At 41.6% G+C, this 15,427-nt stretch overlaps 1 protein-coding gene across 1 annotated transcript in view; it reads left to right on the top strand.

Annotated features, from left to right (window-relative positions):
• Baz1a (bromodomain adjacent to zinc finger domain 1A) overlaps positions 1 to 15,427 on the top strand; it is a 76,014-nt gene that overhangs the window by 55,123 nt on the left and 5,464 nt on the right. Inside the window, exons 16-24 of the mRNA XM_045154642.1 lie at positions 160 to 267; positions 988 to 1,112; positions 2,739 to 3,314; positions 5,301 to 5,464; positions 7,206 to 7,360; positions 8,800 to 8,948; positions 12,377 to 12,624; positions 12,718 to 12,941; positions 14,408 to 14,874. Of these exons, the coding sequence (XP_045010577.1) occupies positions 160 to 267; positions 988 to 1,112; positions 2,739 to 3,314; positions 5,301 to 5,464; positions 7,206 to 7,360; positions 8,800 to 8,948; positions 12,377 to 12,624; positions 12,718 to 12,941; positions 14,408 to 14,874 (2,216 nt within the window). The remainder of the gene's footprint in view (positions 1 to 159; positions 268 to 987; positions 1,113 to 2,738; positions 3,315 to 5,300; positions 5,465 to 7,205; positions 7,361 to 8,799; positions 8,949 to 12,376; positions 12,625 to 12,717; positions 12,942 to 14,407; positions 14,875 to 15,427) is intronic.

Raw genomic sequence — 15,427 nt, 5'->3', positions numbered from 1 at the left:
TGATACATAACATAGACTTAGCAGACTCTGGTTATGACCGGATTCCTACATTACAGTTTGCAATAACGTTAGAAACGGTTTTCATAATTTGATTAAAGTTCAGATGCTAAGTTTAAGTATGCATCAGATAGACTATAATCTTTTTATTTTGAACTTCAGAATACGTAGAAGGAAGGAAGAAAAACTTAAGGAGCAAGAACAGAAAATGAAAGAAAAACAAGAAAAAGTGAAGGAAGAAGAGCAAAGAAATTCAACTGCTGACATAGGGTATGGTGTGATTTATACTCTTCCTCCAAATGTTCATAATGAAAAAAAGTCATAACCTTAAGCTCTAAAATGAGAGTGCTTTGCAGGCTTTACAGGCATGAAGCACAACATCCCGCTTAAATGATCGAGTTGATTTCAAGGTTCATATATTTTTTGTTTAGTTTCAAGATTTTTGAAGTAGGGGTTCATAATAGCCTAGGCTGACCTGGAATTCACTCTGTAGTCCCTGGCTGGCCTTGGACTCACAGCAGTCCCCTACCTCTCCAGTCTGGGAATAAAAGCATAGAGACAGAATGAGCACCATGGCCCCTGCTCCTGCTGTAGAACTGCAGAGACATACGCCACTTCTGCATCTGCCTTTGTGTGGGTCCTGGGGAACTGAACTTGGCTTGTTAGCCTTTGCAGACAAGTACCTTAACCATGGAGCCATCTCTGTCTTTTCTGTGTTATTGTTTTGTTTTTTCAAAGTAGCCCAGGCTGGCCTCAAACAGCAGTCCTCCTGCCTCAACCCCCCCTGTGCTGGACTGACTTTACCTATGTATGTCATTCCTGTTGGAGGACATAGAGTGGATTTCTTCTCCTCATGCCACTACTATGAGACAGGCTGTGAATCTTGGAACATTGCTTTCTATTCCTGAAGCAGAATGTCTGTTAGTATTTAGTCAGGTAAAGGTATTTCATAATTCACTAACAAATGTTATCTTTGTTTTCTTCCTAAAGGGAGGAAGAGAGGGAAGATTTTGATACTAGCATTGAGAGTAAAGACACAGAGCAAAAGGAACTTGATGGTGGCATGGTCACTAAAGATGAAGATGATCCAGGATCTCCTAAAAGAAGCAGAAGGGGTACTAATCAAATTACTTCAGAGCATAATTGAGTTTGTGTTTAACTGATATATACAGTCTCTTTCTTTTTTCTTTTAATTTTTGGTTTTCCGAGGTAGGGTCTCACTCTAGCCCAGACTGACCTAGAATTCACTATGTATTCTCAGGGTGGCCTCGATCTCACAGCAGTTCTCCTACTTCTGCCTCCTGAGTGCTGGGATTAAAGGCGTGTGCCACCACCCCCGGTGATATGTACTTTCTTAATTCAGCTATTCTGAAAAATATATTACATTAATTTGTAATTTCAGTTTGGAGGAGTTGGCTTTTTTGTGTTATTTTTTGCTTTTGAAACAATGTCATATGGCCGAAATTGGTCTTGAACTCTCATTCTCCCCTGTCACTGCCTCCCCGAGTGCTGGGGTTGTAAGTATATGCCACCACATTTAGCTCTGTGTGTGTCACATGTCTGCTTTGTATCTCAAGAGTTGTGAAATGATCATCGTTTTGACAGTGTGGTGCACATTGTGTCTTACAGCTTTGTCTCTGTGCATGTCATGTCCTGCTCTTTAGGCTACCCGTTAGGACACTCTTATCCTCGTTCTTCTTTATTTTGTTTGAGAGAGAGTGCGCAACCGCATGCCGGTGCCTCCAGCCACTGCAAACAAACTCCAGATGCATGTACCCCCTTCTGCATCTGGCTTCTATGCATCCTGGAGAATCGAACCAGGATCCTTTGGCTTTGCAAAGCCATCTCTCCAGCCCCTCATTCTTCTAACTTATAGTCACTGGCTCAAAGTATAGCCACAGCAGAGTTTTGTGAGAATACAACTCAGTCTATAATACACAATAAATTATAGCTTACATCTCATTTTTTCCCCTCTGAGACAGGATCTCACACTAGCTCAGGCTGACCTGGAATTCACTATGTAGTCTTTGGGTGGCCTCGAACTCTTGGCAATCTTCCTACCTCTGTTTCCAGAGTGCTGGGATTAAAGGCGTTTACCACCACACCTGGCACATCTCACATTTTAATTAATTTATTATTTTGGTTTTGCTTTTTGAGTTAGCATCTCTAGCCCAGGCTGCCCTGGAATTCACCAAAGAATTTTTTTTCTTCTAATATTTGTTCATTTATGAGAGAAACTGAGAGTGAATGAGAGAGAATGGGTATGCCAGGGCCTATAGCCATTGCAAATGAACTCCAGACCACCACACCATGTACATTTGACTTATGTGGGTTTTGGGGGGTTGAACCTGTGTCCTTAGGCTTCACAGGCAAGTACCTTAATCACTAAGCCATCTCTCCAGCTTTCCCTGGAATTCACTATGTAGTCTCAGGCTGGCCTCAAACTCACAGTGATCCTCCCAAATCAGCCTCTGTCAGTGAGTGGGATTAAAGGAATGCACCGCCATGCACAGCACGTGGTTTAATTTTAATTTTTTTTTTTTTCCCTTTCAAATTCAAGATAAGGTCTTGCTCTACCCCAGGCTGACCTGGAATCCTCGCTATAGTCCCAGTCAGTGATCCTCCTACTGCTGCCTCCCCGAGGCTGGGATTGAGGTGTACACCACTGTGCCCAGCTATCTCACACTTTTCTAGTGAAAATTTAAAATGTAATGATAATGAGATATTTTATTTCAACACAGGGAAAGGGGGACAAAGTGAACTTAAAGAAGAGATCATCTGTGTAATTCAAGAGCCTCTTGCTGCTGAGGAAGAAGCTTTAAAACAGGAACACCAACGGAAAGAGAAAGAGCTCTTGGAAAAAATCCAAAGTGCCATTGCATGTACCAATATCTTCCCCTTGGGGCGTGACCGCATGTATAGGCGATACTGGATTTTCCCTTCTATCCCTGGTTTGTTTATTGAAGAGGATTATTCAGGTCTTACTGAAGACATGCTATTGCCTAGACCTTCATCATTTCAAAATACTGTACAGCCTCAAGAACCTCAGGTATCTACTAAAACTGGAGAGTCTTTGTCTGAATCTACCTCTAACCTTGACCAGGGTCTATGTGATGATTCTGTACAGCTGCCAAAACCCGTGCATAAGCCAAACAGATGGTGCTTTTACAGTTCTTGTGAACAGCTAGACCAGCTCATCGAAGCCCTTAATTCTAGAGGATATAGAGAAAGTGCCTTAAAAGAAACCTTGTTGCAAGAGAAAAGCAGAATATGTGCCCAGCTAACCTGTTTTTCTGAGGAGAAATTTCATTTTTCAGGTAATGTTCAATGATAATTTTTTTTCATCCAATAATCTCTGGTTATTGAGGATTAAACATATTTTAAGCTATTACAAGTAAATTTAAACATCTTGAGTTTATTTTGACCATGTTCTCACTTTGCAAATTAGAGGGACAATGTATATCTTTATGTAAATGAGGTTCTCCACTGTCCATTATTCTGCTTTGATTATGAGGAGCCATCTACAAGACCATTTATTTATTTGCAAGGGGTGGGAGGCGGAGAATATGGGTGTTCCAGGGCCTCCAGTCAGTGCAAACTCCAGACACATGCACTGCCTTGTGTATCTATCTGGCTTACATGGGTACTGGGGAATCAAACCCAGGTTGTTAAGCTTTACAGGCAAGTGCTTTAACTGCTAGGCCATCTCTCCAACCCTGACCATCTTAAGGGAGGAAAGAGACATTTCAGCTCATGGATTCAGCCTGTCCTGGAAAAAGGCCAGGGGCCTGGCTGAGCAGCAGAGTATGGTGCCCAGGAAACAGAATGTCTGCGCTCACTGGCTTCTTCCTTCCTCCCTCATGTTATTCCACTTGGGCCCCAACTATATAGATATGCCGCCTATACTCAGGGTGTTTCTCTGCCCCCACTTCATTCTCCATTACTGTCAGTCCACTCTGGAAATTCCCTCACAGACACACCCAGAGGTGCACAAGCATGAGGGCCTGAGACCACCTTGAGATTGACTTCCTAGAACCCATGTGAAAAAAGAAAAGGTCCGGGCATAGTGGTACACGCCTTTATTCCCAGCACACGGGAGGCACAGGTAGGAGGATCGCCATGAGTTTGCGGCCACCCTGAGACTACAGATTGAATTTCAGGTCAGCCTAGACTAGAGTGAAACCCTACCTGGAAAAACAAACAAAACAAAAAGGCATGGTGGACCATGTTTTTCTTTAAATTTTTTATTTATTTGAGAGAGAGAGAGAGAGAGAGAGAGAGAGAGAGAGAGAGAGAGAGAGAATGGGTGTACCAGGGCCTCTAGCCACTGCAAATGAACTCTAGATACATACGCCTCCTTGTGCATCAGGTTTACATGGGTCCTGAAGAATCGAACTGGGATCCTTTGGCTTTGCAGGCAAAAGCCTTAACCACTAAGCTATCTCTCCAGTCCCCCAAGCATGTTTTTCTTTTTTTTTTTTTTATTTTTTGTTCATTATTTATTTATTTATTAGAGGGTGACAGACAGAGAGAGAAAGGCAGTTATAGAGAATGGGCACTCCAGGGCCTCCAGCCACCACAAACGAACTCCAGATGTGTGTGCCCTTGTGCATCTGGCTCACATGGGTCCTGGGGAATCAAGCCTGAAACTGGGGTCCTTAGGCTTCACAGGCAAGCGCTTAGCTGCTAAACCATCTCTCCAGCCCCCGAGCATATTTTTAATCCCAGTACATGGGTGGTGATGTGGGGGAGAACAGAATCACTGGGGCCTACTGCCCATAAAATGCAGCTGAGTTGAGGGAGAGTTCTCTGGTATTCACGTACACAGCATATATGTGAGCATGTGCACGCATATACATCCCCTCCACACAGTCACAAGTCACATGGAGTAACCCTTTTTAAACAGTTTTTGGTTAATTTTATTTATTTTTGGTTTTGCAAGGTAGGGTATTACTCTGGTCCAGGTTGACCTGGAATTAACTATAAAGTCTTAGGGTGGCCTCAAACTCATGGTGATCCTCCTCCCTCTCCCTCCTGAGTGCTGGAATTTAAGGTGTGCACCACCAGGCCTGGCTCTGGAGTAACCATTTTTAGTTTTTTTTGTTGTTGTTTGCTTGTCACTGCAAACGAACTCCAGCTGTGTGCGTCCCCTTGTACATCTGGCTTATGTGGGTCCTGGAGAATCGAAACAGGATCCTTTGGCTTTGCAGCCAAATGCCTTAAGTCCTAAGCCGTGTCTAGCCCCCTGGAGTAATTATTTTTAATAAAGAAGTCATAGTGAAGGTGTTTAATGACTATTTCAGACAAACCTGAAACTGAGAGCAAGCCTACATGTGCTCGAGGAAGGTCTTCCAATGCACATGATCCATCCCAGATGTCTGCAGAAAGGCAGCTTGAACTGAGACTAAGAGATTTTCTTTTGGATATTGAAGACAGAATCTATCAAGGAACATTAGGAGCAATCAAGGTTTGTACTTGTTCACATTTTAGTTTAGCTGCAAGATATGTGTTTTGAATAAATATAATGATATTTTTTATTAAAACTAATTTATTCTCTTGCATCAAAATCATTTCCATATAAATGCAAACCTTACATAAACTGTATGACTAAAAAATTTAATCATTATAACTGATGTTTCTGATAGTAATTTTTAGTATTTTAAGGTGTTTTTCAAAGTGGCACATTGCATTTTGAGTTTGTTTGTGGTGGCATGCCTATAGTTTCTCTTATATTTTCATCCTTTGTTGAAACATGTAGAGGTATTTTCTTCTTCTTTGACCAACTCCTGGTTTCTCTCTAATCTGGTACACTTGTATATTCCTGGGGGTTGAGCCCAGGGCCTCATGCATGCTAGGCAAGTGCTCTACCACTGACTAACATCTCCAGCTGTTAGTTTCCTTGTTACTTTCTGAGACAGGGTCTCACTATGTAGCCTTGACTGATGTGGAACTTTGGATCCCCCTGCCTCAGCCTCCCGAATGCTGGGATTATAGTCGTGTATTACTGTGCCTGCCTTTCACATTTTCTTGCCATCATTTGCCATTTTTACCACTATCTAGTGGCTAATTTAAAATAATTTATGAGTTCCAGTGTGGTAGCTCACACTTGTAATCTCAGCACTCCAAAGGCTGAGGCAGGAGAATCACCACAAGTTTGAAGCAATCTAAAGTACATAGTTTGTCCCATGTCAGCCTGAACTATGGAGTGAGACCCTGTCTTTATAAAAATAATAATGAGGGCTGGAGAAATGGCTTAGTGGTTAAGGTACTTGCCTGCAAAACCTAAGGACTCAGATTCAATTCCCCAAGACCCACATAAGCCAAATACACAGGTAGCACATGGTGTCTTGAGTTTATTTTCAGCAGCTGGAGGTCCTTGTATGCTTAGTCTGTCTCTCTCAAATAAATATAATATGATGAAGCCAGGCATAGTAGCACATTCCTTTAATCCCAACACATGGGAGACAGAGGTTGCAGGACTGCTATTTTTTTTTTCCTTTCTGAGGTAGGGTCTCACTCTAGCCCAGGCTGACCTAGAATTCACTCTCAGGGAAGCCTTGAACTCACAGAGATCCTCCTACTTATGCCTCCTGAGTGCTGGGATTAAAGGCATGCACCACCACACCCAGCTCCAGGACTACCATAATTTTTAAGACCAGCCTGAGCTACAGAGTGAGTGTCAGGTCAGTGAGAGTTACATAGCAACACATTATCTACAATAACTAAATAGTACAATGAAAATGAAATTTATACCACACAGTAATGAAAGTTTTAGTGTCTTACAGTCTAATTTGTTGGGTTTTTTTTTTTAACTTTATTTTTATTTATTTGAGAGAGAGGGGCAGAGAGAGGGAGAGAGAGAATGGGTGCACCAGGGCCTCCAGTCACTGCAAACAAACTCCAGACACATGTGCCTGTTTGTGCACATGGCTTACGTGGGCCTTGGAGAATCAAACCAAGGCCCTTTGGCTTTGCATAGTCTAATTTCTTAAAAATAATTACTTAAAAAATTTTTTTTTGAGGTAGGGCTTTACTCTAGCCCAGGCTGACCTGCCCCCTGAGAGCCATAACCTTATTTTTAGATGCCTTTTTGATTCATCTGTTTTAGAATGTCAGTGAATTAATCTTATTTCTACATGAAATTTAATACCTGTTAGAAGTAACATATTCTTATTTTTGAGGCTTAGTAAGTTTGGATTTTGTTCCAGGTTACAGATCGACATATCTGGAGATCAGCCTTAGAAAGTGGACGGTATGAGCTGTTAAGTGAGGAAAACAAGGAAAATGGAATCGTTAAAACTGTGGATAAAGATGTAGAAGAGATGGAAATTGATGAACAAGCAGGAGTCATAGTAAAAGATAGGTATGAGAAGAGTTTTGTAAAGTCGTCATCAAGTGCTGCTTGCTATTGCCATCTTCTTTTGTTTTGTATTTGTTTTTCAAGGTTGTGTCTCACTCTATCCCAGTCTACCTGGAATTCACTGTGTAGTCTCAGGACGGCCTCATATTCCTGGTACTCCTCCCACCTTTGCCTCCAGAGTGCTGGGAGACTGTTACCATTGTCATTTTAAGTTAAGGTAGCTTTGTTTTGTTTTAGTAAATCCGTTCCTTTTTCTTCCTATAAAAATGTCTGAGGTAGGGCTGGAGGGATGGCTTAGCAGTTAAGGCATTTGCCTGCAAAGCCAAAGGACCCAGGTTTGATTTCCCAGGACCCACCTTAACCAGATGCACAAGGTGGTGCATGTGTCTAGGGTTTATTTCCAGTGGTTGGAAGCCCTGGCATGCCCATTCTCTCTATCTGCCTCTTTGTCTCTCAGTCTCAAATGAATGAATAAATAAATAAAAATATTTTTTAAAATGTTTGAGGTAGGTTGGAATAGTGAATTAGCTATAGAGCATCTGCCTAACATGCAGGAGGCTTTTGGTTTGATTCCTATCACTTCTGAAAAAATAACCCCCAAAAGTTATAAGGACCTTAATATATACAAAAACCCATTGAAATAATTGTTTTCTAAACCTCAAAAGATAACTCACTAAAACAACATTTTACTTGTCATGTTATTTTGGCTAATGCAGACTTTTAAGGCCATTCTAGGACTATGTACCAGGTTCCAGGTCAGCCTATTCTATGTAGTGAGACCCTGTCTCAAAAATATAGCTGGGCATGGTGGCACACGCCTTTTATCCCAGTACTTGGGAGGCAGAGGTAAGAGGATCGCCATGAAACTACATAGTGAATTCCAAGTCAGCCTGAGCTAGGGTGAGACCCTACCGTAAAAAAACAAAAAAAGATCAAATAGAATGCTACACACACAAATAAATAAATAAAATTTAAGAAGCTAAAAAGCATATGTGTAAATATAATGTAAAGTAGCAGGAAGCTGCCTAGTTGGGTAGTATGAAAGAGAGGAGTTGGAAGGAAAGCTCACATACACATAGGCTTCGAGTGAAGGAGTTGGCTCATTTAGGTGATCATTTTAGCTACCCTGCAGAGATTTATTGCAAGACTTCGGACTAATATATTGCTTAACCAGGTAGTTCTAAGATTCTCACTAGTAGCTAAAGCAAGAGAAATAGTGATTAACTGCCCTAGATATACATAGGCTTGCAGTTGTCTCATTATCACCTCTAAGCCACTACCCATAAGCCTTTGCTTTGCTACCTTCTGCCCTCTTACCAGGACTTCTGCTCTGCTAGATTATAGCCCCTTGAGCTGGAGAAAGCTGTTCTTAAGGGCTGGAGGCTCAGGTTTCACCTAGCAGTGTTTTTCAGTAACATGAACTGTTTTTGTTTTAATTGTAGACTTTGGGGAATTAAAACAGAAGCTCCCAGTACTGTGTCAACTAATGCCAGTACTCCACAGTCAGTGAGTAATGTTGTTCACTGTCTGGCAGTGGCGCTTTTCCAGATAGAACAAGGCATTGAACGGCGTTTTCTCAAAGCTCCACTTGGTGAGTATACGAATTATCTGAGTGAGAGAGAAAGAGGTAGATAGGGTCTCACATAGCCCAGATTGTATGAATACTCAGTCTGTAGCTGAAGATAATTTTGAGCTCCTAATCCCTGTCCCTTCATTTCCTAAGTAAATATTGGGATTACAGATGAAAACCCCTCTCACTGCCCTTCTAGATTTTTACTATATTCTGTAGAAATTGTTTCAGAGAGACAAACATCTGTTTCTGTTTCTTATATTCAGTTGACCACCTACCATAACCTGGATTCCTATAAAATTTTAGTCTGCCCCCCCCCCCCCCCCCCCCCCCCCGCTGCCCACCAGTTCCTACACTTATTCAAGGCTGGGCATGGTGGTCTTGCCTATAATCCCAGCACTTGGGATTGTAGAAGCAGGAGGATCTTGAGTTCAGGGTCATTTCAGCTACATATTAAGTTTGTGTATATCCTGGGCTGTATAATCACAATGGGGCTGAGAAGATAGTTCAAAGCCTTCTGGCCCCAGTCCCATTCTCTAGTACCCACCTACATTCAAATGTGGAAAGCGATGCATGTTTTGAGTTGGTTTGCAATGGCAAGAGGTCCTTGGGCATGCTCATTAACCCTATCCTTCTTACAAATAAATAAATAAAAATATTTTGAGTTGAAGAAATTGCTCAGTGTTTGTAGGTACATGCTTGTAAAGCCTGATAGCCTGGGTTTGATTCCCCAGTACCCACATAAAGCCAGATTCACAGAGTGGCGCATGCATCTAGAGTTTGTTTGCAGTTGTAGGAGGCCCTAGCTCACCCTTTCTCTCTCAAATACATAAAAATATTTTTTAAAAATTCACAATCTAGGGCTGGAGAGATGGCTTAGCAGTTAAGTGCTTGCCTATGAAGCCTAACGACCCTGGTTTGAGGCTCGATTCCCCAATACCCATGTAAGCCAGATGCACAAGGTAGTGCGTGCATGTGGAGTTCATTTGTAGCGGCTGGACACCCTGGTGCACCCATTTTCTCTCTGCCTCTTTGTCTGTAGCTCTCAAATAAATAAATAAAAATAAACAAAAAAATTAACAATCTAGCTGGGTGTGGTGGCACACACCTTTAGTGCCAGTTCTCAGGAGGCTGAGGTAGGAGAATCACTATAAGTTCAAAGCCAGCCTAAGACTACATAGTGAATTACAAGTCAGCCTGGGCTAGAGTGAGACCCTACCTCAGAAGAAAAGAAATACAAAAAAAAGCTGAAAACAAAAAATTTAAACTTGTTGAAGGCTTTATTTGTAGCTCCAGTCTCTGGTTTTGGGGACCTAGCTCTCTAAAGAGGGACTCACTGCCTTGGGTAGAGCCTGGGTTCATGTCTATCAAGTAATCAGACAACTCCAAGGCCTGCCTGTTTTGGTAGGTATGTGGCTTTTATGTTTGTTTTTTTTTTTAATATTTTATTGATTTATTTGAGATAGAGATTGAGAGAGAGAGAAAATGGGCACACCGGGGCCTATAGCCACTGCAAACAAACTCCAGATGTATGCACCACCATGTGCATCTGGCTAACATGGGTACCAGGGAATTGAACCTGACTCCTCAGTCCACACAGGCAAGTGCCTTAACCTATAAGCCATCTCTCCATCCTGCTTTTTGGTTTTAATTGGATGCGTATATCTTTACTTTCCCAACTATAACCACTTGAAATAGAGACAATGAAATAAACTTGTTTGACATATTCTAAAGTGCTGCTGCATTTAGACATATTGTATAATTCAACAATAGTGACAAAATATAGAATTTACTCTAAGATAGGCATGTGTCCAACAACCCTCAATGATCCTATCCCACATATTACTATAGGGGAATCTGGGGACCCCCCCCCCCAAGGGGTAAAATAGCTTTCCAAGTACATGTAAATGAGAGCCAGTACTTAACTCAGAAACAAAATGTCTCGGGAGGCAGAGGTAGGAGGATTGCTGAGTTCGGAGCCACCCTGAGATTACATAGTGAATTCCAGGTTATCCTGGGCTAGAGTGAGACCCTACCTCAAAATTAAAAAAAAAAAAAAAAAAAGACTGACTCCAGAGTCTGCCTTCTCTTAACCATTATGCTGTGCTACTGCCCAAAAGGCTTTATTTGAGGCTAATGGCATTATAGGATTAGATTACTTACCAAGTCCAGTATGTGTTATAGAAGGTTGATGTGGTATAGTATACCCTTCATAATTAATGGAGTTCTACTCAGTGGTAAAGAAAAATGAAGTTATGAAATTTGCAGAAAAATGGATGGACCTGGAGAGGATTATACTAAGTGAGGTAACCCAGGCCCAGAAAGCCAAGCGCCACATGTTCTCTCTCATATGTGGATCCTAGCTACAGATGATTGGGCTTCTGTGTGAGAATGAAAATACTTAGTAGCAGAGGCCAGTAAGTTAAAAAGGAGATATAAAGGGAAGAGAAAGGAAGGGAGTAGGATACTTAATAGGTTGATATTGTATATATGTAATTACAATGATTGTAATGAGGAGGTAATATGATGGAGAATGGAATTTCAAATGGGAAAGTGTGGGGGTGGGAAGGGAGGGAATTACCATGGGATATATTTTATAATCATGGAAAATGTTAATTAAAAATTTTAAAAATAAAAAATAAAAAAAAAGAATAATGTTTTGGTGTCATGGATCACACGTATAGCCTTAGCACCCCAGAGGTAGAAGGATCTTCACAAGTTGAAGGCCAGCCATGACCACATAACAAGGCCTTGTCCCTGGGCAGGGTGGGGGGTGGAAGGGGGGAGTAATAATTGTAGATAATGTATTGGGGAAATTAAGGTAGTGGTAGTATTAACATATGAGGTAGAAATCACATACCAATAAATTCTGTTGTGATTAATGGATTTGATTGATTGCATGTTTGTCACATGACTTAATTATTTAATTTTTTTTGTTTTGGACAGGGCTGTGTAAGCCCAGGGATGACCTTGAATTTACTATTACTGTGTAGCTAGGTTGGCCTGAAACTTGTAGTGATTTCCATTTCAAGCTCCTGAGTGCTGGTCTTATAGGTGTAAACTGCCATGCTCAGCTTCATACTTGATGATAATTGATTGATGAGTTTACCATAAAATGCATGGCAGTTTTGGTATATTCACTAGCCCATAGCACTGTCTAGTTTCAGGAAAAAATTTTTTTTTTTTAATTTTATTTGAGAGAGAAAGAGAGAAATAGGCAGGCAGAGAGAGAGAGAGAATGGGCATGCCAGGGTGTCCAGCCACTGCAAATGAAGTATAGACACATGCACCACGGTGTGCATCTGGCTTACGTGGGTACTGGAGAATATAATCTGGGTCCTTAGGCTTTGCAGGCAAGCAAAAGACTGTTGTAGACTTCCTAGAAAAATAATTCTGAGAGAGATCTAGATTTACTTAGGAATTTTAATTGCTTCCCTCTCTCATTTAAGATGGCAGTGATGGTGGACGTTCTTATAAAACAGTTCTGGACCGTTGGAGAGAGTCTCTCCTCTCCTCTGCTAGTCTATCCCAAGTCTTTCTTCACTTATCAACCTTGGATCGTAGTGTGGTATGGTCTAAATCTATACTGAATGCACGTTGCAAGATCTGCCGAAAGAAGGGTGATGCTGAGAACATGGTGCTCTGTGATGGTTGTGATCGGGGCCATCATACCTACTGTGTCCGACCCAAGCTCAAGGTATTTTTTTTTAATCTACTTTTCAGATTAGAATTGGCAAGTTGAGATTTTTGAACTATTGTTGGTTAATGATCACTTATGTGATTTCTCTAGACTGTACCTGATGGAGATTGGTTTTGTCCAGAATGTCGACCAAAGCAGCGTTCTAGAAGACTCTCCTCTAGACAGAGACCATCCTTGGAAAGTGATGAAGAAATGGAAGAGAATATGGGAGGTGAGGGTGGTGATGATGACGATGATGAAGAGGGACAAAGTGAAGAGGAGGAATACAAGGTAGAGCAAGAAGACGTTGACTCTGAAGAGGAAGAAGACCTAAGGTAAGTGCTAATTGACAATAAAATGAGTGTCTTCTGGTCTTGGAACTATCCAGATACACACAGTATGGTTAGGGTATATCTAACTATTTTTTGTTTTGTTTTTTTGAGGTTGAGTTTTGCTGTAGTCCAGGCTGACCTGGAATTCACTATGTAGTCTCAGGGTGGCCTTGAATTCATGGCAGTCCTCCTACTACCTCTGCCTCCTGGGATTAAAGGCTTGAGCCACCATGCCCGGCTTCTATTTAACTATTTTAAAACTAACATTCAATATAGTAGCCTGAAATTACCCTTATTTTTTCTATATTATATTATACACATCTCAGAATGTTCCCAAGAGGGTATTGCTGGTCTTCGCAGTACACATTGTATTTCTGTGCTCCTGCCACATCACCACCAGAAATCACTCATATGCTGCCATACAAGTACTCTGAAACTAGCAAGCTGTGTCACCCGGCCTTATGACTGGGGCTGAAGCCTGGATCTTCTACATTCCTGCTATAGTGGCACTGGAGTAGTCAACCCGTTTGACCCTTTTTTTGAGAGCTGCAAATCCTAACCACTAGATCACCAGGGAAGACATTTGACCCTTTTTTTGAAACACAAGGTCTCACTTAATAAATAGCCAAGCTGACCTTAAATTCACATAACTCCTCCTGCCTTAGCCTCCCAAGTACTGGCCTATAGCTGTGAGCCACCCCACATGGCTTGATCCTTATTTCAGAGCTGAAATGAAAGGGCATTCATATCTACTAAATAGATCTATCTGAAAAGTAGATGTAAAAAAAAAAAAAAAACAACTATACATTTCTGTCTACTCAGAGCCATTTCTCCAGCCCCCTACCCTGTAACTTTTGAGAGTCGTATCCTGTGTTAAGCATAAAAATAAAGGAGTTGGGAAAATTCATGCAAATGTTCAATGTTAACTAGTGATCCATATGTGTAGAGAGAGGGCTAAACAGAAACTTAATTAAAAGATTAAGTGATGGGCTGGAGAGATGGCTTAGTGGTTAAGGTGCTTACCTGCAAAGCCAAAGGACCCCAGTTCAATTCCATAGTACCCACATAAAGCCAGATGCACGGTGTGGTACATGCATCTGGAGTTTGTTTGCAGTGGCTAGAGGCCCTGCACACCCATTCTCTCTTTCTCTCATAAGTAAATAAATAATTTAAAAAAAAAGATTAAGTCTTGCCAGGTGTGGTGTTGTATGCCTTTAATTCCAGCACTTGGGAGGCAGAGGTAGGAAGATTGCTGTGAGTTTAAGGCCACCCTGGGACTACATAGTGAATTCCAGGTCTGCATTGGCTAGAGGGAGACTCTATCTTGAAGAAAAAAAAAAAAATTAAGTATAGGATAAGGTTCTGTTTTATAGAGAGGTAAGTTATGTACAGGTCATTGACAGAATAAAAGTAATCATGCATTTGTTGCTCTCCTATATAATAATTTTATATTCTGTCAATGTTTTTAGCCCACCTAAACGAGGACGACCACAAGTTAGATTACCAATTAAAACAAGAGGAAGGTTTAGTTCTTTTTCAAGTCGGTGTCAACGCCAGGATTCTGGAGGAAACCCTTCAAGGAGTCAGCCAAGTACCCCCAGAGCAACTGTCTCTTCTAAAACTTCTGGCAGAAACCTAAGAAAAATAAGATCTGCTCCTCCTTCAGAAAGTAAATCTTTAAGAATTGCTAGTCGCTCAACCCGGCACAGTGCTGGCTCACTGCAAGCAGGTGTATTCGTGGAACTACTTAGTCCTCGTAGAAAACACAGAGCCAGGAGAAGTGCAAGCAGTACTCCTGAAAACAGCCCCAGCTCCCACAGCTTCAAGGTTGTCACTGCAAAGTCAAGCGAACAGTCAAGACCTCTAAGTAACACCTCAAGGCTTCTTCTCCAAGACAGTGAATCAAAGAGAAGAGGCAGGAAAAGACAATCAACAGGTATGGATTCTAGCTTACACTCCTCCTTACTCAGGCAATATTGAGTGAGATACATGACCTTTTTTAAAAAACAAAAAATACTTCATTATTGGATTTATGAGAAAGGAAAAAAGAGGCAGATAGAATGGGTGCGCTATGGCTTCTAGCCACTGGAAACGAACTCCAGACACATCTGCCACCCTATGCATGTGGCTTACATGGGTTCTGGGAATTGAACCCTGAGTCCTTACTCCAGCCCAAGGTATGTGGTCTTTAAAAAGCTGTCAGACAGCAGCAGATGTTACCCCTCTGGGGCTCATGACTACCCCTGTTGTACATTTTCAGTATCAGGGATGTATTCCCTCCCATTGAGCATGCCTCCACTCAAATTAGAGGGCAGTTGGCTTCCACCATGGCAGATGTGCCATTGCAATCATTGGCTCATTTGGTCTGGCTGGCCAAATACAAGGCTCGCAGTGTCCACTGTTGAGCATCTGCACTGGTGATTTCTCTCTCTCATTGAACCTGCATGCAGAATGGCTGCTTCCAGCTTTCTGTCAGCTGGTCTACATGG

This window comes from Jaculus jaculus, chromosome 7 (assembly GCF_020740685.1).
Source record: "Jaculus jaculus isolate mJacJac1 chromosome 7, mJacJac1.mat.Y.cur, whole genome shotgun sequence".
Lineage (NCBI taxonomy): Eukaryota > Metazoa > Chordata > Mammalia > Rodentia > Dipodidae > Jaculus > Jaculus jaculus.
This window is presented reverse-complemented; position numbering and strand designations above follow the sequence as displayed.